The following is a 24,520-nucleotide window of genomic DNA, read 5'->3' as shown; positions in this document are numbered from 1 at the left end:
TGCCAAATAATATGAATGTAAAATATAGGTTTATTACTTTGCAGGTGTTTGTACTGTATTCTGGAAGTTCCTTTATAAATCTCATTCATAAATTTATAAAGGTTATTTAAATAAAAATATTCAATCATATTTATGGTTTTCTCAGAAAGTAAAAACTGATGTATAGCTGAATAAACTCCACATGAGCTCCACAATTCCCTCTCGCACCAAACCCAGTCACAACACACCTATACATCTGGGTCCGGGTAAGAATACACCCTAAGATGTAGGTCAGCAGCAATGTAAGAGTTCTTAGAGGAAGTGCATTGTTAAAGCAGCAGAACAGACTTCCTCTGTGCTTAAGAGAGGAAATGCATCACTCAGGACGCCCGAGCTCCAACAATGACCTCCTTTTTCTCTGCAGCCTTTATAAACACATCGGCACCACAAGCAAATACATCATGCTGCTAAAACACACTCCATCTCCGGAAACTATTTTTAGTAACCGAGCACGATAATCATCTCTTCTTCCAGTTGAGACTCACAGCACACACACAGCATTTTACATACATATATCACTTTCCTAACAGAGCTTTACTCAGTAATCATGTTCCAATCCCAGCACAAGCTGAAAAAAAAAAGTACCAGGGTTTCTCCTCTTACTGTAACGTGGGTGAGTCTAACCTTGACTAAAGCTTACATAAGATTCAGTGTCACCAATAACGATGACATCGATATTTGACCATTCGCTTCAAATCACAGTGATGTAGCAAAGTGAAAGCAACCTTCCTGCACATTATCATCTAGTGCTAATATTATTAACAACAGCTACGCTAATTTCTCTCCACTAGCTCCTATTTTTCTGCCTACCATGAGGCATATATAGATTGTGCCAGCTCTAGTTATGTGTTCCTCTTCATCAAGATTTCAGACCTCAAACAGAAGAGACCAACTCCGTGAGGATCCCGACGCATATAGAGATTGTACCAACTCCGGTTTATCTCCATGATTCCACTTCATAAAGATTTCGGACATTTGAAGAGAAGTTACCGACCCCATAGGGACCACAATAACATTCTACACATGCGGTATCTCCATCATTAAGTATTAAAAGACTTCAGCAAGGAGTAGTTAGTGTTAAATCTACAATGATCTCAACTCATGAGATCATTTATGAGTTGCTCAGAAGCTCCTGGTTACTCAACTCCAAATGACTGTATAAGACTGTAGAAAGGACATTATTTATAATCCCACTCGCCGGTGTTTATAATAATTAATAATATAACAGTCTGGTGTCACCCAAATGTTGATGTGTTCCATTTTGAGTCTGGTTCCTCTCAAGGATTCTTCCTCATACCATCTAAGGGAGTTTTTCTTTGCCACAGTCGCCTCACGCTTGCTCATTATGGATAAATAGGGATAAACACAAATAAATGTAAATATAAGTCTAATATGGGGGGCACGGTGGATTAGTGGTTAGCACGTTCGCCTCACACCTCCAGGGTTGGGGGTTCGATTCCCGCCTCCGCCTTGTGTGTGTGGAGTTTGCATGTTCTCCCCGTGCCTCGGGGGTTTCCTCCGGGTACTCCGGTTTCCTCCCCCGGTCCAAAGACATGCATGGTAGGTTGATTGGCATCTCTGGAAAATTGTCCGTAGTGTGTGATTGTGTGTGCCCTGTGATGGGTTGGCACTCCGTCCAGGGTGTATCCTGCCTTGATGCCCGATGACGCCTGAGATAGGCACAGGCTCCCCGTGACCCGAGGTAGTTCGGATAAGCGGTAGAAAATGAATGAATGAATGAATGAATGAATAAGTCTAATATTAATCTTAAACTTTTTGTTCTATATTTCTAATGTTCTGTAAAAGCTGCCTCCAGATGATGTCCGTTGTTAAACGTGCTATACAAATAAAATTGAATTGTATTGTATTGCCACCTGCAAGAAAGAGCACTAGCAGAATCTTCAACAATTTTTATTAGAATAGTTTCTAACAAGGTTAAGTTGCGATGTTGCAAATAAATAATGTTGCAATGTTAAATATGGGCTTAAACCCATGTGTTGTTTTATATAGTTCTTTTATGTAGCATCATGGTGCTTTTTATTAAGTTCTGCACCAGCTGTAGCTTCTTGACTTGACAACGTTCCGAATGGAAAAGTCTGCGGTAAACTTCCTACAACTATATTTCCCAAAATCTGTAGCTATTTTGAGGAAATATTTATAAGAATTATGTAAAAAGGTCTTCAGAAATCCCAGACAAACTGACTGTCTAGAAATGATGTTCTGCTTCTGCTGTTAGAGCTAGCAAGAAAGACTAACCTAGCGTGATGTGAAAGTTGGGCTAGCGTGTAAAAGGCAAACCAGCTTTGTGAAGACTACATCGTGAGTCCATCATCAACCAAGTGACTAAAAGTAAAGTAACCAACCAACCAAACAAAAACCTAATAAACAAAAGCAAACTAAGTGAACTAGCGAGCACTTGTAGGTGATGGTGCTTTTCCTTTGAGCTCGCTTCTTCTTATAAGTGTATCATGTGCTCACTCTGCTGCTTTATTAAAGCTGCTGCTGCTTTGAACTTTTATGAGCAGTTAAAGAAGCTTAATAACATGTTAGTAAAAGCCATCTGTGTCCAATCACACTGGTGGAGATTTACGGCACATGGCCACGTGTCCAATACATGCAGATGGAGTTTGGTAGGATCTTAAGGTAAGATTTTCACACTCATCATTGTTGCTATGGAAACAGCATAGTGAAGATTCTGAAGAGTGAAAATATAGCTCTGTGTATGTGTGTGTATGTGTGTGTGTGTGTGTGTGTACAACCCATGCATAAAAATATCTCCTGAAAAATATCACTGAAAGAGTGTTGTCCTCCTTTACCTGTGATGTGTGTTGTGGGTGGAGCCTGCGAATGATGGACAGGTGACTCTGTCTCAGGCGTCTCGAAGTGACCCTCTGAATCCGAGCTAAAGAAACAAAAAAGCAATAAAAATAAATTCATTTCAATTTACACACTGTTTCATCATGGGTGACATTGGGAATGTCAGGGATAAAGGCCACACCCACTTCTGTAGGAGTGACCAGCTCAAAAACCACTCCTGCTTCATACACCCCCACACACCAGCAATACCCCCCCCCCAACACACACACACCCACACACACACACACACACACACACACACACACACACACACACAAGCCCCCACACATGAAGATGACTGGTTGTGTCTCTCTGGATTTCTGAGCAGCTCTGAGTCAGATAGAGAACTGAGTCACTCTGTGTGTCTGTGTGTGTGTGTGTGTGTGTGTGTGTGTGTCTTGTGTGTGTGTCTTGTGTGTGTGTGTGTCTTGCTGTTTAATGAAGTGCTCTGTGTATTTGTTATTTGTTTGTCAGTGTGAACAGCTACAGTTGTTCCATGATCGTGGAAAGAAAAGAAAATGAACAGATTCAAAAGAAAAGGAAAATAGAATGAGAGAAAGAGAGAAAGTCTTTGGAAAGGAATGTTAGCACAAAGACAGGATGTAAACAGCAGAGCTCTCACTAAACTGCCAAACCACAGCTGCACTTCTCCTTATCCACACATACACACATACACACACACTTTTTCATTTCTGTCTGGTGAAAAGGCCAGTTACTCGTATGAGAAAGGATGCAGGACACAGGAGGAAGCTGCTTCAGGTGGCAGTTCCCTTCATTTTGTGCTGAGTTTCTCCTGAAAATTGACCAGCATTATTTTACACACCCGAGCTAACAAGACAAAAAAAAACAAGAATGTGAGGATAATACCAGATACCTCAAAGTTGTGCGGCCAAGAAAACGTTGGAAGTTTTTTGGACTACAAATTATTAAAGGGTTTTGCAAGTGGTCCAAGTTTGCTACAGGTTCTTAAATGTTTCCACAGATCGTCATGGGTTTATAAAGGTTGTCACAGAATTCTACACGTTATCCTGGGTTTCTACAGGTTGTTACTGGTTTGTAGATCTTATAATAGGATTCCTCATGTTTCTACAGGTTGTCCCAGGTTTCTACAGGTTGTCCCAGGTTTCTACAGGTTGTCCCAGGTTTCTACAGGTTGTCCCAGGTTTCTACAGGTTTCTCCATGTTGTCCCAGATTTTTAACAGGTTGTCCCAGGTCGGTACAGGTTGCCCAAGGTCGTTACAGGCTGTCCCTGGTTTCTACAGGCTGTCCCTGGTTTCTACAGGCTGTCCCTGGTTACTTCAGGTTGTCCCTGGTTTCCACAGGTTGTCCATGTTTTCCCAGGTTGGTACAGGTTGTCCAAGGTTGTTACAGGCTGTCCCTGGTTTCTACAGGCTGTCCCTGGTTTCTACAGGCTGTCCCTGGTTTCCTCAGGTTGTCCCTGGTTTCCTCAGGTTGTCCCTGGTTACTTCAGGTTGTCCCTGGTTACTTCAGGTTGTCCCTGGTTACTTCAGGCTGTCCCTGGTTACTTCAGGCTGTCCCTGGTTTCTACAGGCTGTCCCTGGTTTCTACAGGCTGTCCCTGGTTTCTACAGGCTGTCCCTGGTTACTACAGGTTGTCCCTTTTTACTACAGGTTGTCCCTGGTTTCTACAGGTTGTCCCTGGTTTCTACAGGTTGTCCCTGGTTTCTACAGGTTGTCCCTGGTTACTTCAGGTTGTCCCTGGTTTCTGCAGGCTGTCCCTGGTTTCTACAGGCTGTCCCTGGTTTCTACAGGCTGTCCCTGGTTTCTACAGGCTGTCCCTGGTTACTACAGGCTGTCCCTGGTTACTACAGGCTGTCCCTGGTTACTACAGGCTGTCCCTGGTTACTACAGGCTGTCCCTTTTTACTACAGGTTGTCCCTTTTTACTACAGGTTGTCCCTGGTTTCTACAGGTTGTCCCTGGTTTCTTCAGGTTGTCCCTGGTTACTTCAGGTTGTCCCTGGTTTCTACAGGCTGTCCCTGGTTTCTGCAGTTTGTTGCCAGGAGGACAATTTGCAATGTAAACAAAGATTTTAGATAAGACTTATGGCTGACTGACTTATTTAGGTTTAACCTAAAGCAGTAGTTCCACATCATCATCAGTCTTCACACCTACAAATCCATGTGTTCATCATTTTTACTTTAGAACGTTGCTGGTGTTTTTCCTGCTCTTCGCACTCAATACACATTCTCATGAAACATCCTTAATAATTTTACTGAACTTTATTGTGATTGTTGTTGAAAACTACTTTCATCCAAGCACAGAATTCTCCTACCAGTGAAGACACACATGTAATTACTTTTGTACTGATAGCTGTATTCATGTCTGATGCATGTGAATGTAAGAGGGCTTTGGCTGAAGGTGCGTTACGATGCGGTCACGTGTCGTATCTTCGTTCAAATCTGCGGCCATTTGAAAAAATTGCGTCATTGGCTTTTGATTTTGTGTTTTTTTTTGCTGTCATCACAAAATCCCATAATCCTGTTGTGACTGTCTCAATATTACTGTTGATGGAACAGTATGATGTACTATCGCCACCTACAGGGCTGGCATGCTCATGTTTTGCCTCTTCAAAATGCTTTTAAATTTTCAGATTCTGTTCACACTGATGGGAAATGTTTTTGGAAATACACTCGAATACACTGCTACTTGTGAGTAAACACAGCTAATGTAGATGAGTCAGACGTAAACACGAATATATACAAGCTTGTTTATGTAAACCGTCTAAGTAAGCATCTCATAATCTGAGAAAATGACTCATTTTACTACAAAGCTGTTATCTCAGAGCGTCTCATGGCTGTAAACATTCACGTTTAAAATCCTCGATGTCTTTTCGTTAGCTCAATATAAACATTCCTAATGGAAACAGAATCCCCACATGAAAACTTCATTCTCATTCTGATGGCAGGTGTGTGTGTGTGTGTATGTGTGTGTATACGCACAAGGGGAGAACAGAAAGAGTTAAATCTGTTCAGCCTTGAACGCAGTTGATCTTTAGTCATGCTGTCATGAAAGACGACTTGCCTGAAGCTTTGAGATCTCTCCTCTTCTTCATCATCATCATCATCATCATCATCTTCCATCTCTCTGTTTTGGACGTCATTCTCCTCTAGCTCGTCTTCTTCTGCTCCTTTCATGGCAGACCAGGTCCATTTGGCCCACTGCACAGGCGACAACCACGACATCTCTTCTTAAAAACACGCACACACACGTCCTCACAGATCTGTAGCTGAGCTCGTCTCTCTCTCTCTCTCTCTCTCTCTCGTAGTCACTCTCAGTCCTCCTATGTCCTTGAGTCGGGTTTCATCGCGTTTTCTTGCTTCTTAAAATTTTTGTCTTCTAATTTTAAGCTTGTTCACCCTGTGTTTCTCTCTGTCTCCCTCTCTCTCTCTCTCTCTCTCGTTCTTGAGATGTTTTTCTCCAGCAGCAGGAAACTTCACGTGGCACACGAGTCACGTTTCATGCCACTTTCTTCTTCTTTTGAAGATGTTTGTTTTCTTCTTGAGGTCAAGCCCTCTCTCTCTCTCTCTCACACTTGTTCTAGCTCTTTGATTTTAACACATTCTGATGTTTTCTTTATCTCCTTAAAGACAAAATTCTTCAGACTGTTTGTTCTTCACAGACGGTTAGAGCTTCTTCCTCTTTTTCTGTCAGCTTCCTCAATCTCTCTCTCTCTCTCTCTCTCTCTCTCTCTCTCTCTCTGTTCTCTAAACTCAGAATACCACAGCACTGATCAGCTGTCTCACTCTCCCTCGCTCTCTCCCCTCTAGGGTTGGATCGGACTATATGGGAGTAAAGGACGGGGGGACGGGAGAATTTCCGTTCAAAACGTTTGAAAAAAAAGGCTTTTTTTTCAGCCTGGCTGGTTTAACAGCTCACCCCCAATTTTCTGGTCATGAATGGTACGGTCCTAGTCAGGCAGACCTTCACAAGCGTCAATCAAAAAGCAAAACAGGGGGAACCAACACAGCGTGAGAAAGTGTGCGTCAGAGATACAGCATTGAGAGAATGTGAGAGAGACTTTATTTGTGTGTGTGTGTGTCTGTGTGTCTGTGTGTGTGTCCATGGTTACAGCAGAGAGCCTCTGGAATGCAAATCCTCCTCACTGGTTTCCCCATTAACCATCTCTGATCCTGAAAGCTCGCACACACACACACACACACACACACACACACACGAATACCTGTTCGGCATGCCTTTTAGTGCTCTGCCTGAAGCAATCTCTGTTCTCATCAACCCAACAGCTTCACAACCCCCGCCTGGGGCTGTGTAAGCACTTTTCCCATACATATGCCCCTATTTCCCGTCTTCCACGGTGACACAACTAACGGACAAATACAATGTTTAGGACCAAGAGAACTTAATGGAGTTTAAAAGCGCAAGGGTGTAAAGGAGTGTAGAACCAAGGGACCTTAAATAGGGTTTATGGACAACTGCATTTGGATGAAACTAGTGAGAAATTCAAAAACTCACACAAACTGTTTGCTTCTATTCCTATAACATCATACCTAAAGTGTTTTAATCCTCTTACACCACAGAAGCATGTCAGTGATTAATTTTTAAAGAACAGCATGTTGTAGGTTTTTATCCACTTATAGTTATGTATAATGTCTATGAAGCAAGTTCCTGTTATGTTACTTGTGTTATAGCAGCTATAAACAGCTGCTTAAAAAAATAAGCTTATTGTGGCTTATTTAAAAAAAAGCCACAAATAATAAACCCATGGTAGCCTAGTGGTCAAGGTGTTGGGACATAGGACATGGTAGCCTAGTGGCCAAGGTGTTGGGACATAGGACATGGTAGCCTAGTGGCCAAGGTGTTGGGACATAGGACATGGTAGCCTAGTGGATAAGGTGTTGGGGCATAGGACATGGTAGCCTAGTGGATCAGGTGTTGGGACATAGGACATGGTAGCCTAGTGGCCAAGGTGTTGGGACATAGGACATGGTAGCCTAGTGGATAAGGTGTTGGGGCATAGGACATGGTAGCCTAGTGGATAAGGTGCTGGGACATAGGACATGGTAGCCTAGTGGATAAGGTGCTGGGACATAGGACATGGTAGCCTAGTGGATAAGGTGTTGGGACATAGGACATGGTAGCCTAGTGGATAAGGTGCTGGGACATAGGACATGGTACCCTAGTGGATAAGGTGCTGGGACATAGGACATGGTACCCTAGTGGATAAAGTGCTGGACTACTGGAAGGTCATGAGTTTCATGAGTTAGCTAGCTGTGTTTCTCAGCACAATCTTTGCTAGCTAACTAATTGCCAGCAAAACTAACTAAGGGAAAGATTTCCTCACAAACAGTGAGGATGTGATCGTTATGAAATGTGAAAATGTAATGTTTTGACTGAGGAATTGTGTGTGAGAACAATACAGTGTTACCACGTTCTCCAATACGACAGACCACATTCTCAAACCCGAATAAACATGCTAAAAATAAAGCATGTGTGTTGGTGGCTGTTGCTATGGACAGGAGCACAAACAATCCCATCACACGCTGAAGGCTGACAACTGTATCGTGCTGGTTTTTTTTTGTTGGTTTTTTTTATGCAATTTTTGCAGAAGTGTTCGTTAATCGATTTTAAATTTTAAACGATTGTTGGTCAGAGAGATGAGGTCTAGATTGAGATGGTTTGGACATGTACAGAAAAGAGAAAGTGGTTATACTGGTAGAAGGATGTTGGAGGTGGAGCTCCCAGGTAAGAGGTCAAGAGGAAGGCCAAAGAGTAGATATACGGATGTGTTAAATAAGGACATGATGGTAATTGGTGCGAGAGTAGAGGATGCCGAGGAGAGAGTTAGGTGGAAACAGAAAAAGCCGAAAGTAGAAGAAGAAATTTTAAAAGTTTGTGTTTGCGTGTGTCTATATGAGAGTACGTTCTCTGAGAAAACAAACCCGTTTAAGCCGATCGTAACCGATTAACTGACAAACATCAGTGTTGAAAGGCTGGAAGTGATGTGACACTGTGAGCGTGTAAGCCTGCTGTGGCTTGATCTCAATTAGCCAACACTTCAAATAATTTCCTAGACTGTTTAACACTAAACTACACGACTCCTAATCAAGCTTAGGTTGCACTACAAAGTGTATTTGTACATAAGAAGTAAGGAGCCAAATCCCAAATAGAGATATCCGTGTCCCAGCTTCCTAGAGGTTATATAGTAGACTACTGTACATAGTCATCATTTCATACAGTATTTGTATGAAATACTTTTTGTATGAAAGTATTTGTACTACATTTCATTGTAGTATTTACATAAAGTACCTACTAAATGTAGAAGTTTGTAGAAATATTTTTTTTTTTGTTCTACAGGAAGTAGTGACTGAAATCCTAATTGGCAGCCTATCGGATATATAATGTGCTACAGTTTTGTGTAAATATCTCGGTCCACACTGAATGCACTATAGCACTATTCTTAGACATATAGACGTTTTTTTCTGTTTATGGAACTCCACCTAACCTTAATCTTAATGTAATCAAATCAGCCAAGACATGTTTGGTGTATGATGTTTGCACTGGAGGCTACGAGACTAAAAGACTTATCGTGGCTTAGCTACTGCTACTTACTGTAGCTACTGCTAAGTTAGCTACTGCTAAGTTAGCTACTGCTACTTAGCTACTGCTAAGTTAGCTACTGCTACTTAGCTACTGCTAAGTTAGCTACTGCTACTTAGCTACTGCTAAGTTAGCTACTGCTACTTAGCTACTGCTAAGTTAGCTACTGCAGACTGCTGGTGTAAATGATCACACATGCATCCAAAGGTTTGGAATGGCTCAGTAACACTGTTTGAAAAATATTCAGAAAAAAAAAAACCTGAATGATTCCTTTTACAAAAATATCAAAACAATCATCAAACTCTGAACCACAAGCAACAATGAATCTGGTGCTCACAGCGAGTGACACCAAGCTATGCAATGAGAGGCACTGTATTACACTGTATATGGAACGTTTAGCAGAAATGAGACTGAAGGAAATGTGTTTTGAATTTGACGACAGTTTATGAGGTCTACTCTTTCCAGACAGCCACCCAGACTCTCTTGGAGATTTTTTTTTTTTTTTTTATGTTTTATTTCCCTTTTTATCTGTGAAGGACGTGAGGCTGAGATTCCGCTCTAGCAGCCGAGCAGAACCGCATGAGCATGGGTCAGATTTCAAACGGTTTGGACAAGAGCCACAACAGGAGCCAGGGACAAAAAAAAAAAAAGCATCGGAATCCCCAGGGAAAGAAAAGATTAAGTGTGTGAGTGTGTGTAAGTGTGTGTGCGTGTGTGTATACTGTAAGTGAGAGAGGGTGACAATTTCTGATCGTGTCTCCGAAATTCTGGAAAATTCTCTGCCACAATACCAGTCTCTGAGTGTCATCCCGGCTGTACCCCAAATCAAGTCTAAGCATCAAGCGTTCAAGTGGCGAGTGCTGTTCAGTGGGACAAAGAAGGACTTGGTCCAGGAAAAAATGCTGTGTGTGTGTGTGTGTGTGTGTGTGTGTGTGTGTGTGTGTGTGTGTGTGTGTGTGTGTGACCTGCTAATTACAGGGAAGGGAATTTTTGTGGTGCTCCAAAGTTGACTCTACTCAGCCTCATACAGAAACGCCCTGCCCTCGTTCAACAGATGCGGTGGGGTTTGTCTCATTTACTGACATTCTCTGACTCGGCCCTAGTTTGGATTTTTTTATTCCTTCAGCTCCATCTGCCCCGGTTTGGTTCGGTTTGGTTCACTTTTGTTTGAGGATGAATTGCCCTGACTCTGTAGGTTTTGGACCCAACTGTCCCTAGTTCATTTTGACCCGGGAGGAACATTGTAGGACTAAATATTTGTTTGTTTCTTTGGTTGGTTTGCTTGGTGTCCCTTAATCAGATCTGACCCGGTTCTTTTACACGTTCATTGATTTTTGGGTTTAGTTTATAATTTATAAGATTTCCCTGATTTATTTTGATTTCATCTGATTAATCATGGCTTAAACATTTTCATGGGATTCATTTTATTTCTTTCTTTATTTATTAGTCAATTTTATTTGGTTTTTAGTTTGGACTTTGTTTTTTTTTTTACTTGCCGAACTTGACAAAAAAATGGATTTTGTTCGAATTGGTTTCCTCCATTTTGGGTCTCATTTCTTCCGTTGTGGCAGAATTTGACCTGGTTTTCTACTTTTTGAGTGAATTTAGCCAGGTTTCATCCATTTTTACTGAGTTTAGCCAAGCTTTGTTGACTCAGATTGGTGTAGTTTGTCCTACTCTTTCGCTTTAGTATAGTTCAGCCCAAATGATCGTATGTGCTCCTCAGATTAATTGTCACAGGAATGAAATGGAATAGAAAAAAGGGTGAAAGGAAAAAATGTGAGGAATCTCAAGATGCCACAGCAGGGTGTGTTCAGTCTGTGACTGATTTACAGAGACGGGCCTGTAATGACGGTTAGGTGGAGAGCTGAGACAGAAAACGACCAGATTCTGAAATTAGATAATAAGCAGTGAGTACATGAGATAATGCTCTCCATAAATCAGCACCTACTGCTAAAGACTGACAGATGAAACAGGGACACTGACTACATGTGCGTTTCAGCATTTTAGAGCCTTAAAATGTCTGATGTTATAAGACTTTTACACAGTAGATATGAAGTCCTAGGTTTCCAACAAGTCAAATGGCTTCCTGTAGATGTTCGACTACAGACTGGGATTTTTCTGCAATATTTTCAGCTACATGAGAAAACTTTTGCCACTTAAATGTAAATTAAATACTATCCCTTAAATTGTTTACTATGTGCCACTGTCACGTTTTCGAGGAGAAACATTGCCAGTCAGACCCAGGTGCAGGATAACGTTCCTCGGTTTTTATTTACATAAAACAATCAACGAAACTTAATCATAATACAACATAACACACAAACACCTGGAAACCAAAACGTGATGTGCAACGATGATGGACAAAGACAGATACAAAGGTGCAGGTATAAATAGTGCAACACTTTAGGAATAACGAGAAACAGGTGACAACAGGTGGGAGAACAAGTGACCTTAAATGGCTTACCCCCTCTAGTGGTCTGGAAGGGAATTATCCCAGTACTTCTAAACAGCCACACGTATAAAAGTGACAATTAGGAAATAGTTAGAAAATGAGCTACATTTTCATTTCTTTATTTGTGTTTTACATGAAATATGGAAATGTTTAATAGGAACTTGTGATTTCATCAACAAACTCAAAATCTGGCTCACAAATTCAGCTAATAAAGATTTTAATGAACACATGAAAGCAACAGGACTGATCTCACCCTTCCAGTCCTTCAGTAAAAGATCTCTCTTGATGTTACAATGACAAAATATTTGGTTTACAGACAAGAAACCTGTTTATAAACGAGCTGAACCTGAGTTCTGAAAGTGTTAACATGTGAACGGTTGCTTCCGTTAGTGCATTTACAATTGAAAAGTAGCAATAATCAGTATAATCTCTTCTGGGAGGGTAAAGTAGGGCGAGTCGAGGTCATGGGAAGCTCTGTATTAGAGAAATAACGGGCGGCAAACAGACCTGACTGAAACAGAAAGAACAGGAAGTGAGCAGGAGAGCCAAAAAGTGTTCAGGGAGCCACAAATAGCAGCATTGAAGATGAATGAGTGAGTCAGACAGGATTGATGTACCAAAACACACACACACACACCAACAATGAGCTCTGTTTCACTCTCATTAGAAAGCCTTCCATCGGCTCGGATAAATAGCAACACCAACCTCACTATTCTGATAAAGATGTAGGGTAAAACATGCTCAATTAAGTACTTTTACCTTACCTACTTACTTACTTTAATGCTTTAACCTAAAAAAAAAAAAAAAAACGTTCTTTGCTATATTTATTTTTGATCATTTCTGTTTGATCAGCTGTACACATTGCACCTCAATGTGATTGTTTTAAGCTGCAGTCTTTTATTATTTATGAATTATAACATAAAACCGCCATACTGTGCAATAAGTAAAAACATCTATCATATTAATTCATCTTAATAAATACGACAAACAAATACAACAGCACAAGCTGGAGGTGAGGCAGCAATATGAACATGAAGCCTACATTAAAGACTTTTAACTGTTTTATTGTATTGTGTACACACACACACACACACACACACATTTTCTTTCTCCCACTCTCTCTCTCTCTCTCTCTCTCTCTCTCTCTCTCTCTCTCTCTCTCTCGCTCACTCACTCACAAACTTTCTCTCTCTCTCTTTGTCACTCACTCACACAGACACACTTTTCCTCTCTCTCTCTCTCTCACTCTCTCTCTCTCTCTCTCTCTCTCTCTCACTCACTCACACACATTCCCTCCCCCACTCTCTCTCTCTCACTCACTCACTCACACACCCCCCTCTCTCTTTCTTTCTCTCTCTCTCTCGGTCACTCACTCACTCACACACACTTTTCCTATCTCTCTCTCTCTCTCTCTATCTCACACACACACACACACACACACACACACACACAGACACACACACAGACATACACACAGACATACACACAGACACATACACACAGACACACACACACAGACACACACACACAGACACACACAGACACACAAACACTTGTCCTCTAAACCTCAAGAAACAGCATGTCTTCATACATTCGCAATTGCATTACTGCCGTCATCTCACCGTGGAAGTGTCCCAAACCACACACCTCACTTAATAACTAGGAGAAAACATGCTATCACAATCACCTCATATTCTAGTGGTCCACTGTGGTCATTCAATATCCCCAACAACACAGCAAAACATTGCACCCTATTCACTCGTTATTAAAACAAGCCTCACTATTAAAAGTCCACTATGGATGTGTCCCAAATGTCTATACCTTTTTTACTTTCTATGCTTTCTGTTTATACAGTGTGTCTGTTATATTGTTTTGGAGCACTTTATGTATCAACAATAGTAGTTTCTATAGAAGAAATAATGTAAACCAAGATACAATAATCCACATCATCATCATCATCATCATCATCATCTTCACTATGCCAGTGTCTTCATTACCGCATGCGCACTGTGCCATCTAGTGAACAAAACACAAACTGCACCACAGAAAGCGACAAAACTTTCCTTCTACTTAAGCAGAGACTCACTAAAGCCACGACTTAGCATTTTGCATTTAGAAACAACTCCACCTGATCTGTACACAACGACCTAGATTATTTCACAGAGAGAATTAACAGAGGTGTGTATGAAGTGCTCAGACCCTCATTTCATTTCAGATCAATGGAGATGGTGGTCAGGGCCACTCAGAGGATCACTATTTCACATTCACATCCCTTGTTGTCCCTTTACTCATTAAGCAAAAGGTACAGAACTTTCAGCATCTCGGACCATGGGATTTAGAAGACGATACTAGCCTCAAGCCAAGCTCAAGAACAACGAAATAATTATTTAAAACACACATTCATTTTTACTCCCTGAGAGTTTTCAGGCTGAGTTTTCAGATCACTTTATTATCTTAGCATCATCAGCTTCTAAACAATACTCTATGTACCGAAACCCAACGGTGTGCTGAATAATCTTATAACAGACATGCAATGATTAATAATTCATTTGTTTATCTTGATTGAATATTGGGCATGCTTCACTTCTTTGGCTTATGAATATGTCTACGTCACTCTAAATGACATGCATGTAATAATGTCATTGTACTGTGACTTTGTCAGTACTGTAAACCTTATTAGGTGTCTAATATTTAACCCCAGGATCCATAACAGACCAGAGCATTACATGAACGTTACATCGGCTTTTACGGCTTTACGATGCAAAAGCAAAGATAAGAGAGAGACTTAAATGAGATGAGGATCAGAGATGGTAATAAACCAGCGTATAATAAAATAAACACCAAACATTGAACCCTGAACACATTTTTATTTTTTCGTCAACAACAATCTAATTCATCAACACATCTCTTTGTACATAGTACGTTCTTGTTATTTTCCGCTGGTGGTACAGTACGGATATCAACTTAAAAAGTTGATCAAAAGTTTTCAATCGGGATAAACAAATGATTTTTATAAACAATAGAATCTTTATCACCACAAGTCTGTCATATGATGAGTCAGGACACTGTTGGGTTTCTGTGTGTGGAGCATCGTGACTCTGTGGTTAGCTGCTGATAAGTAAAAAAAAAGGTCTAAAGATGAAGACACTTATTAAGCATGAGAAATGCTACCGAAGTTGAATGTGATCCTAATTATTCATTCATTCATTCATTCATTCATCCTTTACCGCTTATCCGAACTACCTCGGGTCACGGGCCAATCTCAGGCGTCATTGGGCATCAAGGCAGGATACACCCTGAACGGAGTGCCAACCCATCACAGGGCACACACACAATCTCATTCACTCACACAATCACACACTACGGACAATTTTCCAGAGATGCCAATCAACCTACCATGCATGTCTTTGGACCGGGGGAGGAAACCGGAGTACCCGGAGGAAACCCCCGAGGCACGGGGAGAACATGCAAACTCCACACACACAAGGCGGAGGCGGGAATCGAACCCCCAACCCTGGAGGTGTGAGGCGAACGTGCTAACCACTAAGCCACCGTGCCCCCTGTGATCCTAATTATTTTAATGCAAATCCATTTTCCAAATAATAATCTGAAAAGACTATATTCAGCTTCATAAAGTGAAAGTAAGCTCAGTTACCTCACTCATTTTACATACATACAGATTAGCAAGGAAGACAGCGTGTGCCTGTGTTTGCATATGTAAATCTACTGCACGAACAGCAGTGATGCTCAGCTGATTAGATCTGACAAAAAAAAATGTAAATCAAATGACCACATTTTCAAATGCAAAACGGAGAAACGTGATTGGTATCTGAGGTTTACTTAGGCTAATGTAGCTAACTTGTACAATACGAAAAAGTTCAAAAGTTCACGTCTAATCAATCGCACTCTTGCCTCAAACGGCCATTTGCCTTTTGTAAAATTTGTTGAAGGAAAAAAAAAGATTTTATTTATTTATGTATTTATTTTTACCATGGTTACAGTGATACAGAAATGCTCTTTCCATGGTTACTCAAATATAAGATTAGCTTTACAAAGGATGCTATGATATAGCATAGTAACCATGGTAACCATGGTATTTTGTTCTGTGCCATAATGATGGTTTTATCATGGCTATATGATAAAGCATCAGTTTTTTTTTTACGGTCACTAGGATACCATGGTTGCTATGATATAACAATGGTGTTACCATGGTTACTATGGTATAATATTGGTTGTATCTGTACCAACGGTTTGTCTATAGCTGTTATGATTATAATGACGGCTGTATCTTGGCTATTGTGATTTAAAGATTTTTACTACGATTACTAGCTCAAGAATAACATTACTATAATATGATTTCGTATAAGATTGGATTTATCATCGTTATTATGATACAACAATGATATCACCATGGTTACAATGATATAACGCTTTGAAAAGCCCAGCTACATTAAACTAACTTACTAACCGCTAATGCAAAACTTTAACAAACCATCTCTGTTATAGACTACTAATAATCTACACCAAGGATGTAGCTACAGATCTGTGATTTGTAGCTATGTGTTTTTTCTTTTGATGCCCAGTACAATTCTGCCTCGTGTCTGACTCCATTATGCATTACACGTGAGATTAAAATCTGTCTAAAAAATCAAGACAGCTGCTATGATTGTAGATCTGCAACTTTCTTTAGTCCATTTTTGTATAAATAATATATACCTCGTTTGTTGTTTTATTGCTCACACTATAGTTTAAGCCCATCCTGCGTTACAGGTGCATCACTTTAATTGGCCTGCAGATGGCAGTGTGATCGATACGAGGATCAGAGTGCAGTTTGGATCTGCACACAGTTTTGCTTTGACACCAACTTATAGCAAGACTAAAGCTCAAATACCCAACGTGCATTGTGAGGTGTTTTTATTGGATGCACAATGTATTCTTTAAACCCCATTTAAAAGTATTAAACTCTATGAATGCTGCTATACAAATAAGTAAATATTTTTAGAACAATTATTATTATTATTATTATTATTATTATTATTATTATTATTAATATTATCATTATTGTTATTATTATCATTATTGTTAAACAGGAAGTGAGCTGGACACACTGTACTTATCCATAGAATGATGCATTATACCTTTGCCATATTGTAATTTATATAAGGAGCTGTTTGTATAGGAGTGTCAACTTACAAACACACACACCCACACACACACCCACACACGCACAGCCTTTGACTACCTTAGAATAACACAGGTCTGTCCAGTAGTACATTAGAATGTCCAATAATATATTTAAAAAGCATATCTGAGGAGGAATAACTTATTAATAACAACCCACTGGATTGTTATTAATTAGTTATTACATACTAATGTAATGATCTCTAATATCCATTAGAGTATAATTGTTATGACAGCAGACTTACGGACTGACACTCTTCTGGTTCGTCACCTCGCTGCTCTTCTTATTTTGGGATAAAGAGCCACCCATGATGAAGCATGTGTGTGTGTGTGTGTGTGTGTGTGTGAGAGTGTGTGTGTGTTGATCACGCAGACTGCTGTAGGGCACTTGCTGAACTCGGCTTGCTCATGTTCAACTCTGATTGAAGTGACGCAGCAGAAAGACAAGCAGCTGAGACTCAGCTCTTCTACACACACCTACTGATAACTCTGCCCACCTCCAACTAAGCTCCACCCACCACCTAGTACTACTGTCACACGCTTCTCACTGCAGTCTCTACATTCCTGTCTAAACACACACACACACACACACACATTTCATCAACATTAACAGACTACCTAAACACTCATACCTCAACATTAAAGAAAAAGAAAAAAGAAAATACACAAGTGTTTTTTTATGCACTGTGCAAATGTTTTGGCACCTTATATTTTAGCATATAAGATAAAGATATCTGTTAACCAACTTAAGGGTTGTAAAGTATCTCCCCGTTGTCGATTATTTTTCTATAACAGCAATATAGATGATGTTTTTCCCCTTGTATGTGATATTCTCTTTAAAGACAAATGTTTATAATATTTAATTTTTGAGAGAAGGAATGTTTGGAATCCTTATTTACAGAACATATCAAATAAACACTGAAGACAAAATTTGTACAAAAACTAAAGTTTAAGGCTTCATCACAGTCTTACAGTCCTGTACATTATAATCTGAATCACTTTCTGGTGCAATCTTCAAGCTTCAAACTTTTAAAGGTGGGGCCACAATAGTGTTACAGCATTCAGACACATTGTGAAGTTCAGATTCTGGTTAAAGATAAATGACACTGTGTCTTAAAACACATCAGCAAGTCTGCGTTCTTATGTTGAAGAACCGGATGCACTTTTAAGGTAGACATTTAAAAGAGATGTCTATTCATTTTTAGCTTTATTAGCATCACAGCTCTCTCTCTCTCACACACACACACACCTTCACAGTCTATTGTGAAATGTTCCGCTGCGAAAGCGGAGAGGGGTCTTTTTCTAACACACGTCTACCACGACTCCTGCTTTAAACCAATCAAATTCTGATCATTTGAATAAAAACACACGCCTGACGATCACATGGCCGAGGTAAAAAGACGATGAACGACAGAAAAAGCTGATTTCTCCTGGGAGTGGCCTTATGTGGGTCAGATCCCATTAGCTGTTACTGTTTTTGGGTCTGGATGAGATGAAAAGCACTGAAAAAGTAGCACTACTGAGCTTTAGTACTTTATCAGAACAATGCCGATACATAACGTTCTTTCCTCCAACACAGTGTTAACACCAGCTGTTAAAATCTCACTCCAGGAGAATATTTTATTGTCTATTTTGTGCTATCTTCTAGTTGTGCTACACATACACAATACTACTGTATATTGTTCTATGCTTTGGAATAGTATAAATTATAGTGTTACACTTTCTTATACTGTGCTATACTATAATAAATTATGCTACACTATAATTATTCTATACTACATTATATACCATTCTATACTACACCATACAGTGTAATACTATTGCATACTACATTATATACCATTCTATACTACACCTTACAGTGTAATACTATTGTATACTACATTATATACCATTCTATACTACACCATACAGTGTAATACTATTGCATACTACATTATATACCATTCTATACTACACCATACAGTGTAATACTATTGTATACTACATTATATACCATTCCATACATCATACAGTGTAATACTATTGTACACTACATTATATACCATTCTATACTACACCTTACAGTGTAATACTATTGCATACTGCATTATATACCATTCTATACTACACCTTACAGTGTAATACTATTGCATACTACATTATATACCATTCTATACTACACCATACAGTGTAATACTATTGCATACTACATTATATACCATTCTATACTACACCTTACAGTGTAATACTATTGCATACTACATTATATACCATTCTATACTACACCATACAGTGTAATACTATTGTATACTACATTATATACCATTCTATACTACACCATAAAGTGTAATACTATTGTATACTACATTATACTGTACACCTTTCTGTACTATACCATACAGTGCAATACTATTCTATACATTTCTGTTCCTTACAAGACTATACTGTACAATATTACATTATATACATGTTATACTACTACTACTACTATGTAAAACTGTTCCTTAATTGACTGTACTATCCAATACAGAAATACAGTGCAATATTATGATAGACTATTTTATAATATACTATGTTACTCTGCTCTATACAACATTATACTGTGCTACAATATACTATATTATACTATACACTGCTATAGTATAATACAGAACAGAGATGTACCATGCTTTATGATAAAATGTATTTTATACATATCTTATATGTATTTTAAATTATATACACAAACACATATATACATACACTATAGTAATCTATCTATACAATAAAGACTATACAATCCCATATAATTTACTAGTGGTAGCTCAGTGGTTAAGGCCTTGGTCTACTGATCAGAAGGTCATGAGTTCGATTCCACCAATCTGCCACTTCTGGCACTCTGCCACTCAGATCAATTCAGAAACCCTTAATTGCTTCGCTAGATAAATGTAAGTTGATGGTATTCTGTACTATGTTTATACTGTGCTATTTTATGTTATGCTGTACATTTCTGCTCCATACAATAATATTCGATCCTATTCTATTCTGACTGTCAATTGAAATCACCGATTATTTCAGTTTCTTGCATCACTTCTGGAAGAATTCAGTCATCCTCCATAAAATTGGAAAATTGTACTGCAAATACAATGATGTAGTGAAGAGTGACATATCAGCTAGATGGTTCCAACGTGGCCATCTGGTTCATGCAACGTCTTGTTGCCTCTATGACTTCATGATTTCTCTGGACAAACCTGTTTGATCAGACTTTCTGGGCGTGAATCATAAAACCAGAGTAAATCAACACAACACAACATCTGAGGAACTGTAAAGTGTTTGTGTGTGGTAAGAGCCTTGTGTCTTAACAGGTCTTTACTCATTACTCACATTTTAGCTTTTTCATTCAGCTTTGACCCAAAAAGTGACCTTTTTCCATGTACAAAGATCTAAGGACACTGCTTTGGTAGTGTCACCAGTATGATCATAATATTCCTAGAACAGGACATGTCTAGGCTTTAAACTATAACAAGAAAAGACACAAAATAAACAGGACTGCCTATAATTCAAACCTTAATCGTCATAACTCGCTCTTATGTCTCCATGTCAAATATAATATATCTTCTCACTACTGAATTCTCACTTAATTAATCTACAATGTTCTGTAATCCTAAACTGTTAGACATTTTCCTGCTAAGCAAAAATTGACTGTTTTCCTAACAAGCAGTCTCACTTATGAACCAACCGGTTTTGTCAAGGTTGAGTTTTTTCTTCAGAAGAGATGTCTGAAGACAGTCATATATCTTCTGAATAATGATGAGGTCAGTAAAGTTGAGTGTCTTTGGTGTAGGGAGAAGCCATAAGCCCTAATCACTGAGTCTAGTGCGTTAAAAACAAAATAAAGAGTGAACCAGGAACTGATCCCTGAGGGACTCCTGTAGAAAGAGCATGATGTGAATAAAACTCAACCTCTCCAAGCATACAGTATGTGTAGAGGAACCTTAGTGTTCCCTAGTGAACAGAGAGTACGCTCCAATAGTGCTGAAAAAGCATAGATTAAGAGCCTGTCAATATGTGTCAAGGAAAAGAGGTGATTAGGTAGAAGGCTCACGCTCAGGAAAAATATCCCAATACCACAAGCTCACTTATCCACACAGACATGCACTTTTACACAGGAATTCATCAGCAAATCATCAATAAACGGTTAAGGTTGAAATCCCTAACTGATTCCACAGTATACTTCTTGGGTAATTATCATTAAGCATAGAAGAAAATGTATTACTAAGTGTAAGAGTAAGAGGGTGATGACTTGATCATTATTTATTCACTACTTATTAGTTGACGTTAAGCACTGTGCGAGAACGGGTGTGGTCGAGTATCAGCTGTGTGGACGGAGATGAGCAGGATTGAACGCGTGACGTTTCTTACCCGTGTGTGATCATGGTGAGTTTACATAGGGGTGTATTGTTTGTCCTTTCAGAAGAACACAGTGTTTCAAACAGAGACAGAAAACACAGCAGACTAACCTTGAACTTGAACCTGAAGCTAGCAGCCTGTGAGCGGATTCAAGTTTTTGGTTTTATTCTGTGTTTTAATATTTTTTTTGAACGGTACAAGTGTTTGTTAATCAAAGAAAGAGAGAGAAAAAAAAAGAAGTATGAAGCTCTGTCAAAAGTGGATAGTCTCATGGGTTCTCCTTCCCACACTACTACAAATAATGTGATCATTATTTCAAGTGTACCTTAGTGCCTGAGAAAAAAAAAAAAAAAAGCACCTGAATAAACAGTTCCTGTAGTTCTGTTCTGGACATGTTTGTCTTTACATCCCTTCTTTCTCGGTTATATTGGAGACACACCCTTAACTTTACTGCTTAGATCCAGTGCCGTCTGGGAGCTGCTTTTTCCAAGGGTGAAAGGAATAAAATTGGACTTGGCAACATTTCTCCCGATAGGTCATGTAATCATTCAGTTACTGTTATTATCTGGATTATAAACTGGTAAATGCTTTTGGATCAACAAACTGAATCGTATCTATACAGTATGGAAATGAATATTTTGGTCAATGTTATAAAAATATATAAATCAAATTTTGGGGTTACATTTTTAATCTTTTCCAAACTTCATTAATTAATTTTCAAAATAAAAAAAAAAAACGATTTCAATGTCTAAGGGCATGTGATAAATGAAAGTTAGATACTCTTCACTTTTTTTTAACCAATGAATTAATTGAACAGCTTTAGCAATGTGATACTGCACTTCAAGAAAGACAAGATTGGTGAATAAGAGCGATCAATATTAGAGAGAGAGAGAGAGAGTCAGAGAAAGCAAATGAAAGCGAAAGACAGCGAGAGACAGACACTTCTGTCTGCTACACTTACACTCTCGGTGCACAGTCACTGTTTATTTCAGCATTTACACTTTTACACTATTCAGAACCTCTCCTTATCTCTCTCACACACACACACACACACACGAACCTGATACTGAAATCCCACTCGCATCTACCTCTAGTTAATAATATTAGTCTAGCATAAATACAAATAGCAGATTATATTGTGAGTTTTGAGTATTAGTGTATATATTCCTGAATACTGGCATTTTGAACGAGAGCATAAGTGTTGAGAGTTTTCTGATGGGTTTTAGTCATTTCATAAGAATGAATCATTTTAATAAAAGTATTCTACAAAGTTTAATTGAATAGTCATTAAATTACATAATTAAGGAAACTTTACGTGGCCAGGCTTCACTGTGCCTGTGTGTGTGTGTGTGTGTGTGTGTGTGTGTGTGTGTGTGTGTGTGTGTGTGTGTGTGTGTGTGTGTGTGTGTGGGCTGACCTCTAGTGCTGAAACTCTGGAAGTGAAATACATTGCGTGCTACAAGTATGTGTAACATGTAGATCCAGGACAGTTTGTTTTTGGTACCCAAAACTATTTTTTTCCCCAGTTGAAAGTTTTCTCTATGGAAAAATAACATTTCAGTTTCTTTGCACATTATTATTTAGACAACATTTCCTGAACTTTCCTGTAACTTGTCATTCATCTGAACATCAGGAATGGTCCACAGAGACCTGTGTATTGTATTTCTGACAATACATCACAACACATGATCTAAATATGCATGTAAATGAAATACAGAAAATGTTTATATCTTTATGTTTTTTTAGTCTAGCCTCTGTAATGTAAAAACTTCTTTTGCCTTCCCTTTTTACAGCAGTAAGGGATCTAAAAAAAATTTAAAAAAAAAAAGGAACAGATAAAAAAGCGATCTCAGAAACGACAGAATTTGCAAAATAGAGAAACTGGTTAAATCTAGAGGATCACTGACGACAATAAGGTATGTCTGCAGTAAGACTGCAAGTAAAAATGAAGAAAAAAATAAACGTCCTATGGTGTGTAAATGGAAATGCACTTCCCTAAATTAGCCTCATATTGAAGATATATTTAGGAAACTCCACAGTAAAGCCACAGGCCACCTGTATAGTATTTTTATACAACAGGAAGTCTTTGTGTGGAAGGTCAAGCAGCACAGTGACTCTCCCATACGCATAAATAGATTTGGGTTTCATAAAAGCCAAAACACACAAACATCCTCACCCCCTCAACATCATCAACATTCAGTCAAAGTCCAGCTGTTCAGCTGTACAGCTACACGGTGGTTCAGACTTAAGTGACTCAAATTTAAGGTTGTCATAGTGTTTGAAAATAAGCAAATAAATTATCCAAAGTTTTTTCATTTTGGACTAATAAAAGTGTATTGGCTGTAAGTTCTGATCCCCATCAGGGTGGAGTCACAGCTGTGTTCAGGCAGCCGGATTCGGATGGGATCACTGCCAATATTCTGGGTTGATATGTGATCAGGACGATGGGGGGAAATGCGAGCTGCCACTTAATGCTAACTGGGTTGTCTTTAAGCCTTCCTGTGATGTTTTGGGTTACTTCACAACAAGGATAGCGTCTCTTTTAATTGTAGCCATGCTCGATTGATATCTAAGGGTTTCAGATATATTGGAAACACAATTTCAAAATGAACAGCCAATCATGTAGCAGCAGCGTAATACATAAAATCATGCAGATACACATACAGATACAGCTTCTTATGTTTAGAATAGGGAGAAATGAAATCACACTGACTTTAACCTTAGCTTGGTGGTCCATGCCTGACTGGGATTTTCATGCAAAATTGTTTCTAGAGTTTACACAGATTGACGTGGACAAAAAACATCCAATGAGCAACAGATGATGAGAAAGGGTGAGGGTTGTTTAAGAGGACAGGAAGGCTGAGGTAACTCAAATAAGCACTCTTTACAACTGTGGTGAAGAGAAAAGCATCTCAGAACACACAACATGTGAAATCTTGAGGGGGATGAGGTACAAAAGGATACAAATGGATGGGAACAGAAGACTACATAAGTTTCCAGTCCTGTCAGGTAAGAACAGAAATCTGAGGCTGCTGTGATC

General features: G+C 39.1%; 1 protein-coding gene across 6 annotated transcripts in view; it reads right to left on the bottom strand.

Annotated features, from left to right (window-relative positions):
• tacc1 (transforming, acidic coiled-coil containing protein 1) overlaps positions 1-24,520 on the bottom strand; it is a 42,910-nt gene that overhangs the window by 15,112 nt on the left and 3,278 nt on the right. For 2 of the 6 annotated variants that reach the window (XR_009650143.1, XM_060896770.1), the window contains exons 1-2: positions 5,940-7,002; positions 2,856-2,941 (exon numbers count right to left, since the gene is read on the bottom strand). Coding sequence is in view for 4 of the 6 variants with exons in the window: in XM_060896770.1 (XP_060752753.1) it covers positions 2,856-2,941; positions 5,940-6,100 (247 nt within the window). In the remaining 2 variants the exon portion in view is untranslated. Of the gene's footprint in view, positions 1-2,855; positions 2,942-5,939; positions 7,005-17,354; positions 17,543-24,520 lie in introns of those variants that run through there. The other 4 variants (XM_060896774.1, XM_060896772.1, XM_060896773.1 and 1 more) reach the window with 4 other exon arrangements.

The sequence above is a fragment of the Tachysurus vachellii genome, chromosome 20 (genome assembly GCF_030014155.1).
Source record: "Tachysurus vachellii isolate PV-2020 chromosome 20, HZAU_Pvac_v1, whole genome shotgun sequence".
Lineage (NCBI taxonomy): Eukaryota > Metazoa > Chordata > Actinopteri > Siluriformes > Bagridae > Tachysurus > Tachysurus vachellii.
This window is presented reverse-complemented; position numbering and strand designations above follow the sequence as displayed.